Source organism: Diceros bicornis, chromosome 9 (genome assembly GCF_020826845.1).
Source record: "Diceros bicornis minor isolate mBicDic1 chromosome 9, mDicBic1.mat.cur, whole genome shotgun sequence".
Classification (NCBI taxonomy): domain Eukaryota; kingdom Metazoa; phylum Chordata; class Mammalia; order Perissodactyla; family Rhinocerotidae; genus Diceros; species Diceros bicornis.
In genome coordinates, this window is record NC_080748.1 from 74,548,188 (window position 1) to 74,564,829 (window position 16,642).

At 45.2% G+C, this 16,642-nt stretch overlaps 1 protein-coding gene across 3 annotated transcripts in view; it reads right to left on the minus strand.

Moving 5' to 3' along the window:
• STK24 (serine/threonine kinase 24) overlaps positions 1 to 16,642 on the minus strand; it is a 116,622-nt gene that overhangs the window by 10,652 nt on the left and 89,328 nt on the right. For all 3 annotated transcript variants that reach the window (XM_058548408.1, XM_058548407.1, XM_058548409.1), the window contains exons 4-7: positions 12,666 to 12,774; positions 12,208 to 12,365; positions 3,775 to 3,960; positions 1,574 to 1,719 (exon numbers count right to left, since the gene is read on the minus strand). In XM_058548408.1, coding sequence (XP_058404391.1) covers positions 1,574 to 1,719; positions 3,775 to 3,960; positions 12,208 to 12,365; positions 12,666 to 12,774 — 599 coding nt within the window. The remainder of the gene's footprint in view (positions 1 to 1,573; positions 1,720 to 3,774; positions 3,961 to 12,207; positions 12,366 to 12,665; positions 12,775 to 16,642) is intronic.

The window sequence follows — 16,642 nt, forward strand, 5'->3', positions numbered from 1 at the left end:
ACAAACACTCCTTTTGCTCACTCAACGCAACCTCCCTTCTAGCAGTGTGAACTAGTGCTAGTTCACACTAGCACTAGTGTCTCTGCCACGTTTCTTGGATGTGTCACCTACACTCTCCAACTCCATTTCTTACTTCCACTCACTCCAAAGCCCACCCTGTCCCTCCACCTGCTATGTCCAAAGCCACCAATCCTCTGCACACCACTAGACAAGGGAGTTACTGCTCAGTCCTCATCCTGCCTGGAGCCTCAGCAGCAAATGATCCTGCTAAGCACGCCCCTCTCCTCCTCTAGACTCCCTGGACTCCTGGGTCCGCACTGCACTGGCTCTCCTCCTACTGTCTCATTCACAGGTTGTCCTTTATGCTGGGATTTGGTCCTAGGCCTCCGGCCCTTCTCTGCAGATATGCTCTGAGCAACACCATCTGTTCTCGTGGTGCCAACGAGCATTTACAGAGCAGTGAGTCTAAATCCTTACCATCTGCCTAGACATCCTGCCTGAACTCCAAACCACGATGTCACTAAACTGGACAGATCCTCCGACTGGACACGTCCAGCCAGCAACTCGAACGTGTCTCACATCAAACTCAGCTTCTTGAGGGTGCAGCCCTGGCCTCCCTGGACCAGCTTCTTCTCCACTGCTGTCATCTCAATGGCATCCGCCACCCTGCTGAAATCTGGATTGTCTCCACATCCTTTACCCAAATCCATGGCCACGTCTGGACTCCCTGTTCATCTTTTCATCTCCACTGCTACCACCCTAATCTCTCAACGCCATGACCTCAACCACTTCCCAGTCAGTGGCTCTCACTCTTGGCTTTACAACGGAATCACCTGGGGACCCTGAAAAACCACTTTGGGTCTCATCCCCAGCAATTCTGATTCCACTGGCCCGGCATGTCCATCCGGGCTGTGGGTCAACTTGAACTTCCAGCCAAGGTGTGAAGGAGAACAGAAGAGGTACTATGGATTTAGAGGACTTCCCGTCACGACACTTCCTAATGCTTCCTTTCTCCCTTCACGTCAGAGCCATCGAGCCAGCTTTCCTGACCACTACGTACTGAAATGGCATCTAGACCTAAATTAACTTGTCTGTTTAACTAATGGAATTCCTAGATGCTTAACTTGACACCAGTTTTTAGTAAGAGCTTTTACAATGCCAAGCATCTACCAGAACACAAGACAGAATCGATAAAACATATATTTATCTCTTTTTAAGAAGATATTTAAAGCAGTTTCATCTGATCAGTATTTTAAGAGCAGGAAGTATCATGGAGAAAGAAATCAGGTCAAGTTCTTGATGTACAGTTCTAACTCAGAGAAACTCCACTGGCAACAAAAAGAGGCTAAAAGACTCCCAAACAGAGCCAAACTAATTCAAGAATCACCATCAACCTGGATTATCTTTAAAAAAAAAGAAACCCCAACCCACCCCTAACAAGAGACGAGAACAGACCCATGTCACGCACACCACACGGCTCAGACACACACCCTGGCTCACAGACACACCCCGGCTGGCTCACACCCCTCCTGGCTCACACCTGCCCTGCGTGACTCAGGCAGAGCTGACTCACGTGTCTGAGTCTTCGGAGCTGGAGTCTTCGTGGCTCTGTTCGGCCTTCCATCTCTTGTACCTGTCGATGAGCTCCGTCAAGTAGGATGTTTTCTTTGCATTGCGTATTATAAACTTGTGCTTCAGTAACTCCTTAGCAGTGGGTCTCTGGGGAACAAACCAACAAACAAAACCAGAAAAAGCATGAGATGAAGTTCCCTACCTTCTACTTTATTCTACCCTGAAGGTCAGACTTCTGCCTCCAAATGTCAAACAACCACACTAATGTGTAAAAATCAAGTTCTACTTTGAAGTTTTTTTCCCTAAGACTTATTCAAATAGTCATGTAGCACCTGCGGGGGGGGCACTCGGTGTAGTGTGGACATGGCATTTACTATCCAGTGGGGTCCTTAACATTCTGCAGGGAACCAACCAATGAAAGCAAGAGAACTTCTCCCAAAAATGCATTTACACAGAAAACGTTGCAGAGAATTTTCACAGAGATCATTCAAGAGATCTAGATTATACCTCCTAGTTTTTATAAAACATTTTATTACAAACGCTGGCAAGAGAGAAAACATATGTTCTATATTACCTTGTTAACTTTCTATATTAATGTTTGGTTCTACCCCCCCAAAAGAAGGAGATAAATGTTAATTTGGATCCATCTAGAAGAAACCAGAAAGGAGCCAGGAAATACCCTTTTCTTGCATGCTGAGAGCTCCTGAGTTCTCTCAGTCATCAGCTTCTCCAGTGTAGAAATGCTGGTTTCCCAGGTCTGCCCCTTTCTTTGTGAGTGGGGTGAGGACTTCATCCAGGCCCCGGGCTCAGCATGGCCACAGCCAGACAGCATGCTTTGCACTTGGCCAACTGCTTTGCCCTTGAGGGTGGCAAACCGCATTACAGGGCGCATGCTTCCCAAGGAAACTGCATATAGCCCAAATTGGAGCAGACAGCAGGAACAAACAAACCACGCGAGTTAGACTAAGTTTCCACTTACTCCGAATTACTAAAGCTTTACTAACAAGAGCCAGGCATGGTCCTCAAATTCCACCTGGGAAAAACCTGGCCCCCTCAGGTGTTCCTCACTCCCTGTCCACACGCTTGTGAAACTCCACATATCTCAGAAGTGCTTAGTCCCAGCTTCTCATCCTTCCCCTCAGTGCATTTCGGGTCACGGTATGGGTGGAAATGTGTGCACTGGGCCAGTAAGCCGAGAGGAGAATACATTTTCAATGGGAAGATGTGCACACATCTAGGTAGGTGTGTCTTCTTGGGTGCTGGTGCACTGAGGCTAGGAACCAGCAACACGACACACCGCTCAGAGCCTTGTGCACATGCAGAACAGCTGCCCCACACTGCCCGATGCCTGACCTATTAACAAAAAGCTGACCTGGTGACCTCAGGCTGCATCCCTTCGGGGTTCTTGGAAAATGCTGCATTCCCATTTAATTCCTTTCCCAAAACTGGAATCATATCAGAAAACCATGGTGCTCTTGTAAAACTAATCACCCATTTTTAGATAAGAGTTCATAAAAAGGGGATTTCAGCTTGGCCTTCAGCTAACCTTGCTGGAAAACTCAGAAACAAAACAAGGACATATGGTGCTATCCACACACCAAAATACACAGATACTTTTCAAACAAATGTCCTAATTCAGAGAGCAAATTAGACTAACGCTATGTAGTTGTTACTGCTCCACGGCTCTGCCCACGTCAATTAAACACAAGAAAAGTGACAGGGAAGAGGGGAGAAAAGCAAGGTGGGTAGTTCATTCCTATTTAATTTGCCTTTTCTTTCCTAACACATGCCAAGAAGAAACTGCAAACATTGACTTTAAAGATATATTTAGCCATTATTTTTCAGGCCAGACTTGGCGATTACTAAAAACAGCATAATACTTTATAGCCTGACCTTCCACTACAAATATTAAAAATTTATCATTCCACATATAATATTAAGGAGAATAGTCTCCAAGCTCAATGAGGTATGAGATGCTAGAAAATCAGAAAGAAAATAAGATTTTTGATCCTTAAAAGAAAAAATAACAATAAAAATATATTTGCAATTCAAAGAAATCAATCATACCCATTTAGAAAAAGAAAAATAAACCAGATCATGAAGACAGCTGACAATAGTGATTAAAGAAATTCCAATGAGATGTATCTAGACCAAGCCAGGCCACACATGAAGAGATGCCCATCCTGATCTTGTGAAACTCACAAAGCTTGGTTCCTTATTCAAACAGGCCTCCACAAACTCCTTGAGGGGTTTGCTGTAGTTTCCTTCCAGCGTCGGGGGGTTGTTCTTTGGAATGAGGAATAAAACCTTCATGGGATGCAGCTCCGAATGAGGTGGCTCCCCTTTTGCAAGTTCTATAGCTGTTATGCCCAGGGACCAGATGTCTGCCTGCAACAACAAAGCATCTTTAGAAACGCCCAGCAGGAATAAATTCAAATAAATATACCTCTTAGGAAAAAAATACATCTCAATGTACTTGTAAGGTTCTGAAAAAGATAATTATTTTTAACTGAAAATAGAAAAGATAAGACTTCGTTATAATTTCAAAATCGGCAACACAGAGGAGGAGAAAATTTACTATACAAAACATCTTCCACCTCTCTCCTGAAGACGGCTGTGACGATTACTCCTCGTCCACCTACTGTTGGAGGGATAAGCTGCTCAGCGTTCATTTAAGTCCCTGGAGTCAACAGGATAGGTAACTAGAGGTGATCTGGGGAGTGGAGGCATGTTTGCAAGTCACCCCACCAAGCAAAGCTTAGATTAGAACTAAGCACAGCTCTGAGGTCGAGAGCAGGCTCCCTGGTCTCAGAGACAGGTTTAAATGTTGTGATGTCAGACAAAAGACCTAAGCTGTGAGCCTTGTTCCTTCCTCCGTAAAATGGGAATAACAACCGGGTGGCTGTGCGAGCTGCCTTAAATAGCTCCCAGAACTTTTATGAAAATGTTCGAATATACATAGAAGTGGAGAATATTAATATAATGCACCCCCATCTACCCATTACATGAATTTTTTTTTCTTTGCTGAGGAAGATTCTCCATGAGCTAACACCTGATGCCAATCTTCCTCTTTTTGCTTGAAAAAGATTCACCCTGAGCTAACATCTGTGCCAATCTTCCTCTATTTTCTACGTGGGTCGCCACCACAGCATGGCCACTGACAAGTGGCGAAGGTCCATGTCCGAACCCAGGCCGCCGAACGGGAGTGCACCGAACTTAACCACTAGGCCATGGGGGGGGGGGGGGGGGGCGGCCCTACCTATCACGTGAATTTAATTATTATTAACAATTTGCCATACAAGCTTTGTCTATTTTTTGCCATAGTACATTTTAAAGTAAATCACAGACATCATGACATTTTTCCCTGAGTACTTCAGTTTGCCAATATAAGGACTTTTTACTACATATCAACACCTAAAATTAACAATAATTCCTTACTATCATGTAATAATTAAATTTCCTCAACTATCCAAAAAAGTCTTTTCATGGTTGGTTTATTTGAATCAGGATCCAAACAAGGCCCATATGTTTCAACTAACTGTTAGGTCGCCTAAGGCTCTTTTAATCCAGAACTTCCACTCCCCAATCTCCCCAGTGCCACTGACTTGAGGAAAAAATAGGCCCCAAATTCTGGGTTTGTCTGGTTTCTCCTTGGTGTCACTTAATGTGTTCTAGCTCCTGTGTTTCCTGGAAATGACAGGTTAATTAAATCTAGAGGCTTGGCTAGATCTGCTGATGGCACGAGTCAGGGGGCACCTGGTGTCCAGCTCCTGATCCCTCTCCTGCCCAGCAGGTGCCTGTGGCCTCGGCCGGCCAGTTAGGTGGATGAACGAATTCCGTGACCGTGTGACGTAAGTGACAAGAGCAGGCAGTCTGGAGGAACTCTAGTTAACGAGGCTCTCCCAGCCGCTGATGCCAATCCCCAGGAAAACAGAGGCTGAAAAAGCAGCAGGACCACACAGGCCAGCAGAGAACAGGGGACGGCGAACAACTGCCCTGCTCTTGTCCCTGTGCCCTGCAAACCCATCTTAATTCCAGGCAATGAAGTCAGAACCTAACAAATCTCTCACGCTCACGCTACAGCAAGGAAATGAAAAGGCTGAAACGCCATTTAGGTCACCATAGGACCTAGACATTTTTCACCCTTTAACAACCTGGAGAGGACTCATCTGCCATGTTCCTGAAACCCTAGTGAGTACCAGACATCCTCACCACAATCTCCCCCAGCCTAGCAGTCCGGGGGGTCGATGCCTACCACGTATTCTATTTGCTTATTGAAGGTGGGAATAACTGTCAGCAAGCCTTGTTCTAAATTCTTTGTACTAAATTTGTAATAAAGGGATCAGTCTAGAAGAACCAGTATCAGGAGTAATGTTCCTATTTCCCTTCCCTCTACAACTTGGACTCTGCTTTATTTTACATGTGTATTATTTTAAAAATCAGCACAATGTGACTTATTCCAGAGTCCCCCCTGCCAGGAGGAGGAAGATGGGTGCAACGGAGTGTGCCAGCAGTGAGCATCCGTAACTGTGCAGGAGGACATGGGTAAGTGTGCAAGTACAAGGAGGGAGGGCGAGTTACAAGAACAGAGGAGGCAAAGATGACCGAATGCTCGACCCTCATGTGGTAGCGGCTCTTTACACAACACGTCCCTTTCTAAAGTTTGTATGATTCCACATCTATATGCCTACTCCAGCTCTCTTGGACCTCACTAGAATTGCTGCTGTTTGCAAAGCCTGCTGCTCAGCACCAATCTGCCTCCCGGCTGTACAGATATGGGGCCTTTGTCCAGATACCTCTGATGAACGCACCTCCAGACCCCCAGCATCCCATAACCACTTAAACACACTCCTTGACTAGAAGGCCCAGGCCGACGATGGCGTCTGCTGGCAGTCTGTCACGGGATGTGCTTGCCCTCATCTCCTTCAGAGGTCCGAGGGCTTGCTATCAGGCTCCGGGCCAGACACTAAGCAGACCGGCAGCAAGACTTCAAGGACCTGGCACCTGCTTCCATATGCCAGGATGCCCCAACTAAAGTCGACTGAGGAAACAGCCTTCCCAGTGCTCCCGTAACACATCTCTTCAGAAAAGAGGCACAGGCATCACTCACCTGCTTCCCCTGGGGGGGCACCAATAGAGCCTCGTCAAGAAAAAATGTGCACCACCCTCCCAGGCTGCCAAGCCAGGAGCCCGAGCGTCACCACAGCTCCTTGGAACTCCTCTCTGGATCCCTCTAAATCAACCAGGAGCCAGGTGTGTCGCTCTCGACCTCTCAGATCCCGGGGTCCCTCTCTGTCCCTCCTGCCCTGGCTTAGTTTAGAGCTACCCTCTCCCCCCAGGACTTCAGTAGGGGGCTCCTAAGTGTCTTCCTGCCCACAGGCTCCCTCTCCAGACATCTAACATCTCGCTGACTAATATGGAAACCTTGATTGGCACTTGAATAAATGGCAAGCAATTTGGCATTATGTATCAAAAGCCATAAAAATATCCAAACTTGTTAAAATCATTTAATTCCCCTTCTAGGAATCTAGCCTAAATAAATATATTTTAGATTTAGAAAATGGTATATGCTGCCAAAAATATTCAATAGCAGCATTACTTACACTAACCCTTAGCAGAATGATTTAGTTGTTATGGCACATTAACCTACTGAAGTATCATGTATCCAACAACAATGACATTGATAGAGAATCACAAATATAACTGAGTTGGTCTACTATTATATCTAGGAAAAATGGCATCAGATTTAGAACATGTGTCTGGGTTTTAAAATAAAAGTTTTGGGGGGGAAAGGGCAGTCCTTTTCCAAAGCAATTAAAACTTAGGTATCAGAAGAGATCTGTTTTACTGCCATTTGGGAAAGACATGAAATCAGATATTAAGAGAAAACGAACAGTGGTTTTCAACATGAGCCCACGTCAAAAGTTATTAGAGGCAGGTGCTTTGAACTGCAGACACTTATTTGTGAACAGGTTTTTTCCTCTGTGGACGGTTCTAGGTAACATGCTTCTAAGTGACAACACAGGATTACTCGTTCCTGGTGATCAAGGACTTTTCTCAATGGGAGTGGGGGAGTGGAAGTCAAGTGCTACCAATATACAACATTCTAAATCCCTGCAATACCATGTTAATTAAGTAAAAGTAAGCTGGCTACAAATCTGCAGATACAATATAATTTAAGTGGTATAAAAAATTTATGGATAGAGTATGTTCTAGAAGGAACCACAGTCAACTCTCTATAATCAAGAGCAAGAGAGGGAAAAAACCATGGAGAATCCCAAATCACAGTTATAACTAATCAAAACATAGTTCAAAATGGACTTCATGTAAACTATTTACTTAATTAGATGCACTATTTAGGCACGCATTCGTAAGCAGCACCTAGAGATAGAAAAATTGTTTACAAGCTCTAACTGGCAATACATGGTTGATCTGAAAGGGCCCAACCACTACCGTGTGCTAACATAAAGCCTGTTAGTCTCCAAGCTGGACGCTTTTCCCACTCACATCCTTCCCCCACCTCCAGGGCTCACTATTCATGGCCAGGACTGTGGGTAATTCCTGATCCTGCAGAGGGACCAGGGGAGGCCAGTGGGCTTGGCATGCGGACGGGGAGGCCCAGTCACACGCTGCAGTGGCCAGGCTACCTGCACAGATTCCAACAACAGACGGGCTGATACTGCCGCGTTTTCACTCATCTTTACCAATTTTATTTTTTTCCATCAATGCATCACCTATCTCCATTTTCCACCATGGTTAGATAGCAAACAGTTATTTCAGAGATGACTGGACACCAAAATAACTTAGCTTGTGCTTGAGTGGTAGGTCTACAGATGTTTTTCATCTTTTTTTTTCCTCCTGTGTTTTCCAGATTAAAGAGTACATATTGCTTCTGAGGCCAAAAAAGGGAAAAGTTATTTATAAGAGAATTCTGGCACCAGCCTCTCAGCGACTATGGATGTCGTTTCAGTTAACAGGCAAGTCAGTTCTCTGGCCTCATCTCCTACCACACTCTTCACCAGTCTACGATCCAAATACAAATGTCTCTTCTTTCACACTGGACTTGGTCTGAACGTCCTTCCCTCACCTTTGAGAGGCTAAAAAGCCCCATGTCTGTGAAGCCTTCCCCAGCTCCCTTGAACATTCCTCACTCAGCTCCCCTGCACTCCTTGTCCCATTAGAGCACCTGACACCCAGGAGCGCAATTACTAGTGGAAAATGTAAATTATTTAGCACAGCACTGGACACAACTACAGTAAAGACTGAATGAATGAATACAGAGAAAGGGACGTGAAGCAGGGACACTGTCTTTACCCAAGTCCAGTCCATTTACTGACACACCATCATAATAACCGTACAAAGAAAGGGGAAAAAAAGATTTAAGTTCTTTAGCCCAAGATCCTAGTCTAGGATTGAAAGTAAAGGCTTCTCTGTGGGGGAGCAGAGTTATCTCCCTTGGCACCATCTCCAAAGTTTGGGGACTTCTTACAAACCAAGCTACCCTAAATAATAATGACGACGACGATGATGATGATGGATGATGATGATGATGATGATGATGAAGGTTCTTAAGGCATAGCGGCAATCACCATTTAGTAATATTGTGCTTAGATTAAGAACTGAGATTGACATAAGCACCCCTGTATGGGCAAACACATTCAGAACACCTAAGCAGCCTCGACAGACAACAAGGGGTCAAAGATACTGAGGTTATTGTGTTAGACAGGATTCCGGATGTATATATAAAATTAGGCTTATATTCCCTTTAGTTCAGGGAGATGAAGATGCTCGTGAGGCAGGTGCATTCCATTCCTTTTCCCAACCTGACCTTCCTCTGAGAATCAGTGTGTACCCAAACATGAAACTGGTGGGAGCCTGCTGTCCTAACGATGGTCACAGACTCTGCTACCCCAGGGCTGTAAGCTCCTGACCTGTAATGCAGACACTAGTGGAAATGCCCAAAAGTACGTGCAAGGAAGAATGGAAGGGGGAACTGAAAAGAAGCAAAATAAGTTTGTCTCAGGAGACCAGAGTGGCCACAAGAGCTACAATGTCCCTCAAAGAACATAAACTGCCCTGTCAGGCAAGTCTCTGAGAGGTGACGCAGCTACTGGAAGGACATCCACAAAGCAACCTCAGAAAAACACCCTCTGGGGGGCCGGCCCAGTGGCGCAAGCAGTTAAGTGCGCGCGCTCCGCTGTGGCGGCCCGGGGTTCGCCGGTTCAGATCCCGGGCGCACACCGACACACTGCTTGGCAAGCCACGCTGTGGCGGCGTCCCACATAAAGTGGAGGAAGATGGGCACGGATGTTAGCCCAGGGCCAGTCTTCCTCAGCAGAAAAAGAGGAGGATTGGCAGATGTTAGCACAGGGCTGGTTTCCTCACAAAAGAAACAAAAAGGCCCTCTGTTAGGTATTGCTCATGACAAGAGCTGTTAGCCCAGCGTCACAACAAATGGGGTGTGTGTGTGTGTGTGTGTGTGCGCGTGTGTGATCATCTCCAAGGCCCCAGCCTCTGGAACCCCACTTCTTATAAGCCTCAAGATTCAGACACTAACATTAGCCTTATCTGCACTTTCCACACCCTCTGGGTCAACGAACCTGGGAAGCAAATTTCAGATAAACATTTTCTTTCACACATGATTTCCAGTTAAGAGCTGTATTGGGTATGATCCAAGCAAATGGAAGAATTAGCTCCTGACACAAGCTATAGTAAAAGGAAAAGCAGTTAAAGGCTAGCAAGAAATGTGACACATTTCCTCAAGCTCCCCAACCAAGTGTGCGTTCTCTGTGAGTCTGAGGCAGCATCTTTTAATCTACCGAAAAAGAACATGTTGTACGACATCTCCTGATCAGAGGAGAGCACTTTCATCTTGACAAGAATGCCAGGAAAAAAGGGCAACGCTTTACAATGCAATACAATCTCTCCTGCTCAGAGGCCGCCTTCCCCCAGAGAAGCCCTGCACTACAGAAGAAGACGGAGGGGAAAGACCTTGGGCAGCAGGACAATTCTCGAAGAAAGAGGGTGAAGTGAGCAGTGGTGAGTGATACTCAAATGTAGGAACTGAATCCTGAGTCACATGTGCCGTGGTTGATCAGCTAATTTACTAGAAAAAAAGAGAAGAGAATAATCAGCATGGTATAATCCGATGAGTTAAGAAACCTGGATTCTAGGCACAGCCCAACCAAAATCTACCTATGATCTTTGATAAATGGGCCTCAGCTTAAAATAAAGAGAATGGACTGAACACATAAGTTCCTGTCAAGTCCTAAAATGACATGACCCCAGGAAAAGGGCCAATAGCCAGAGTGGCTGCAGAGATCCGAAGCAGCTTTGGGGCTCATCAAGTAGCTATGGGGGGTCATCCATGACACAGGGCAGACCACTTACAGCAACAAAACATGCCCAAGACTAGACAGCTCTGCTATCCTGGGCCTTGAAAACCTAATGGTCACTTAGTGGCCACAGGCTACCAAGGCCATTGGGATGCCCATGAAGTCCTGGCCACCATACAACCCAACAGTGAGACAGCCAGGCCCACCTCTGCTGTGCTGAATCAGGTACACCTGCAGCTTGAACTCAACAACCACTCGCAGGGGGGACCTGAGGCCCTGAAGAAAAGTTACTCTGTGCTCGTGTGCTGGTTTAACAAAGCAGGAAGTCTACTGCATAGTGAGATTTCCACTTAAAGAAAAGAAACAATATATCACGTAGATGTATCTGAGTTAAATATTTGTTTGCCTAGAAATACTGGTTCAGAAGAGCCAATCCTCTGTGACCATGTGGAGATTTTACTGCATGCACCTACTGAGAAGTGGGGGGTTGTGAGTGATGGGAGTTAAATCAGAGATCCAGGAGGCAGGGTCCCTAGGTTTTTTCATCTATACTAAAAAGTTCAAGAAACTTGAAGGGCAACAGGAGAAAAAGCATACAGGAAAAATTGGGAGAGTACAACATATGACAGGTAAAAAAGGCTGGAAAGAAGGAATTACAATTTTGCCTCATGTTGGTAAGGAGCCTGAGGGTGACAATCCTGACAACTAAAAATAATGACAAAGAGTCTGTGTGATCACTACAAGCATTATTCTTTCGAGATTCTGGTCGTATTATCTGTGTGGACTCGCGTTTCTCTTGTGGGATCCTCTTTCTGTACTTGTCCCTTAAATGTGGTTCTGAGTTCTGCCCAAGGCCCTCTTCCCTCATCCACTCCTCTCAGGCTTCAACCACCACCTGTACCCAGACAAGTTCCCGGTACCTCTGCAGACCCACCTCCCCACGTGCCTCCACTGCACTCCTCCACCCGGATGTCTCAACAGGGCCGAGCTGAACCCACTCTCGCCAGCGTGGTCCTCTGCTCCTCCACACTCACCTTCAAAACATGCTCCTGCTCAGTGTTCCCCACCATCCTACAGACACTGTTGAAGCTCAAAACCTCACTAACTGTGGACTAGACAAATAAAGGGCATTAAACGATGTGGCACGAGACAGAGAAGAAACCTGTTTTCAAACAAGGTCCAAGAACTACCCTTATGACCTACACTTCAGGGTACCCGCTTCACTCCAACTGGAAAAGCTATTAGGTTCAAGTAAAAGGGGTAACTCTCCGGACCCACGAACATAAAGCATCGGCCTCACCTTCGAGTCGTAGGCGGACTGTTTAATGACTTCGGGGGCCATCCAGAAAGGGGTGCCCACGAAGGTGTTTCTCTTTATCTGGGTATCTGTCAGCTGGCCCGCCACTCCAAAATCGGCCAGTTTCACCTCTCCATGTTCCGAGAGCAAAACGTTGGCAGCTGCAAAATAAAACCAAAGATGCCTCCTGACATTATTTGCTGTACTGTTCGATCCATTACCATTTTGGGAATGTGTGCATTCTCTCCCCAGAGACAACACGTGCTCAACAAGAACAGGCACCAAGGGGATGCTTCTGGTTAAACTCCTCTCAAAAGCCAACCCACTCCCAGGCACGTTGAAGGTGCTCTACAACTACGTGCAGGACAAGCTCCTTGAGAAGAGAAGCAGAGTCTACCTCGACAGCTCATTCCTACCCGCCTGGGGTATTCCAAAGGAATAAACACAAGATGTTTTCTTACCTTTAATATCTCTATGAATTTTCTTCTCTGAATGCAAATAATCAAGTCCTTTCAGTATTTCTCTTAATATAGTAGCAATCTGAGTTTCATCTAAAGGGCCAGGTTCTAACTAATAAGAAAAAAATTATTAAAGTTACTTAAATGATTATCTCAGAAGAAGTTTGAGATGATAAAACAGTCAATCCCTGTGTTAAACAGACAAGGATAATTAAAATCTAAAATCTTCTTCACTCCAAAAGAGACATTTTGCCCAAACAATTAAAACCCATATAAAGGGCCCTAAAAAAAAAACAAAAAAACAAAGAACCAGAGAAAATGACTTCGCTGAATGAAGCAAGGCTGGCTAAAAGAATCAAAGTAGAGCCAATGAGAAAGCCCGGGGTCAGCCCTGCCGTGCCTGCAAGCTGAGCTGAGGGTTTTTAGCCCAGAAAGCAAAGTCCAGAAACTCACGGCCCTTGCTAGGTAGGACACACAGCAGCTTGGCTCTGTCCGAACATATGTAATGGTTACCAAAACACAAGCGGTCAGAAAGAGGCCTGGGAGCCGACCACATTCTGAGGCTACCCCTGCCCCAGAATTTTTTAAATCTGAATTTTAAAACTTGAGGGAAGAGAGCTGAAAGAGCTCAAATCCTAATGATTTGAGACATTTTGTTATTCAATATTTATGTTATTCCAAATGAGGTAATAACAGCCTCTGAAACCTTATATTGTGAGAAACTCAAAGGAATTCACATTGACTGCTTGTTATTCATAATTGTACAGAGATGTAAGGAAGAAATGTCAAGCACAAATATCCCCATTTTAAAAGGAAAAAATTAGGTTCTAGAGCTCAGTTCAAATTAGACAGTGATTCCACCATCACTTGCAGAGCAGGGAACTCAACCATAACTAATAATTACATAAGTTACTTCAGCAAAACAACCTAAACTCCGTAAAGGGCTAAAAATGGAACCATCTGAAAGAGGGGCAGAATTCTAATAATATAAATTAATTTTTCATCTGAATGATGATCCTCGATATTACATTTTCAGACTTGATGGTGAATGCCATAATAACCCAAATTCAAACACTTTAGTCAACATGACACAACCCCGTGACCTTCACTGAGTAAGTTTTCAAAAAATAGATGTGCTTTAAACCAAAGGGAATGAAAACCAGGCTATTCCTTCTAAGGCAGAGTTCTGACTGATGTGCGTACATTTTCTTGGACAGACAGTCCTACTTATGTCTCAGGGCCTTTGCCCAGATGATGGCAACAGAACAAGTGTTTATGGGGCCTAAGGTGGGGGCAACTGAGACACCCCTTCTAGCTTCATTCCAACTTTCTGGTTCAACTTAGCGAGCTGTGCCGCCTCGGATCACAGGCCAACCTGGTCTACACAGAAACCCACAAAGTCCAGGCCGGGGGATTCTCATTCTCAAAGTTGGGGGCTGCCTCTCCTAGCGCTGCCTCACTGGGACTCTGCTGGTCTGGCAGCAGGGCCCATCCAGGATCAAGCTGCTTTCTCACATTCAGAACACACCTGTGAGAGAGTGGGCCGCTCACTTGCAGTTTTACCGCATATGCTCAGAGAAAGTCACACTGCTCGCGTCAACTAGCCTGCCAGGAAGGACCCCAAATTCTAATTAAGATTTTGCCTCAAAATTGCCTCAGACTAAGGCAGCATGTTGCACACTTTGTTCCCCAGAAGCTAATCTTTCCCAGTTATCTGACCAAAAGTCTTATTTTCAAGAAACACACATCAAAACTACTGTTCCAAAGAACACAACCCAGAAACCTCGCCTTGTCTGCCTTCTCCACACCTATTTTTGAGTGTTCATAGAATGTAGAAATTTTAATACTCAAAATGAGGAAAATGCACTTTTCTCATAACCTGGGGAAAACGGGGAGGGGTCGAGACGCTGGCGTATTTGCTCTTATTCACAACACCAGAACACAGAAGGATAATTAATCCAGTCGTTCAAAATCCTCTCACAGAGTGGAGGTTCCATTTCCTCCTCCAGCAGGTTTTACCCAAGCAGACATCAGTAACATTCGGCTAGACTTGGGCTTAACCACCTCCTCCCCTCTATTATCAAGGCTCTGGAAAGAAACAACAGAGCAGCCTGGTGTTATCACCAAGGGGAGATAAGAGCTGAGGAAAACTAATTGAAAAATGTTCCCCTGGATCATTTAAGAGCTGGCTCTCTGAAATGTATGTATGGTTATGCTGGTTTTGTGCGTGTGTGTGTGTGTGTGTGCGTGTGAGGAAGATCAGCCCTGAGCTAACATCCATGCCAATCCTCCTCTTTTTGCTGAGGAAGACTGGCCCTGAGCTAACATCCGTGCCCATCTTCCTCTACTTTATATGGGACGCCGCCACAGCATGGCCTGACAAGCGGTGCATCAGTGCACGCCCGGGATCCGAACCCGGGCCACCAGCAGCAGAGAGCACGCACTTAGCCGCTACGCCACAAGGCCAGCCCCTGGTTATGCTCTTTTAAATGTGGCCCACACACCACCCACCAATGGTCTATATGCCATGTGGGGATGGTAGGGGAAGGGGAGAAAGATAAATACTCTATTTACAGGGTGGGAGATCCTTCATGGTGTCACAATTCACTATAAAATGTATTCAGTTGTTCTCCACACCACTAGCGGGTAAGACCAGGCTGAGCTAAATTCTCAGAATTATATATTAGCATTCTCCACCATTACCATTTCTAAGCAGTATAAACATGGTGGTCTCTATCATTAAGAAGACTGTGGGATCTTCAAACAATCTTTATAAAAGAAAGACTTCCAGGAAAAAATTTGGATTACATCTCATCTCTGGGTGACTTCTAACTCCCTCTCCCCCAAGTCTGTTCTCGCCTTTTCCTCTGTAATAGAGACTATCAGCCAGGCACATGGTCACCCAACTAGAGACCACATTAGACAGCCTCTGCAGCAGCAAGTCTGGCCACGTGACTAAGTCAATGGAATGTGAGCCATGCCTCTTCCTGGTCTTGGCTTTGAAACACTGGCAGCTGGAGAGGACAAGGAGTGAAGAACACAGGAAGCCATGGGCTACAGATGGTAGAGCCACCCACCAGCGCAGGGCCCTGATGACTATGTGGATCAAAGCCTACTGACCTTACACGTGGCAGAGAAATAAATTTCTATCTTGTGTGACACACTGTTTGGGGGCCACTACAATAGCAGTTTAGCTTAAATGTTAATGAATATGCCATCTCACTTTTTTAAAACCATGTTGCATACTCATTTTTAAGTCTGTCAAACATCTCTGCCTAATTGAGTGACCAATTTATGTAGCATAGCTCCTTCTTAATTAGATTCCAAGGTTGTCCCTTAGATTCTCCTGCAATGCTGATTGATCTTTTAATCAGATAAAAATCTTTTAGACTCAGGCCTCCTGTTGCTAATCCTCACTCCAATTCTCCCTCTTCACCTCATTCTGCTTTGTTTTCCTTGTAGCATTTTCCCACATACGATATAACTGCCAGTCCTCACTAGACTACAGCTCCATAAGAGTGGGGGTTTTCTTCTGCCTCATTCACTGCATAACTCCCAACAGCCAGAACAGTGCCTGAGACGTAGTACGCACACAGCAAATATTTTCTGAATGAAAAATGAATTCACCCAAAATCTATCACATTTTAAGTCATAAAGTCTTGAACTGTGTGATACCTATTACACTTGCAAGTCATGGGACCCTAGAAGCAGAAGGAACTTGAGAAATTATTTACACAAGTGGTTTTCAAACTGCATTTCCTCAGAGTGGCCTTGGGGATCCTGCAAACACGTAATTTCAATTTATTATTTAATTTTCTTTAAATTAAAAAAACCCAACAACAGATTGAACACACTCAGATGTGTGCATTCAAAATAAATATATGCCTATTTCTCCCTAGCGTTCGTGGCTCTTAATAACTAAGCTATGTTGTGTCTATGCTTCACACTAGACCCCATATTTTACGCTCAAATAGCAGGTA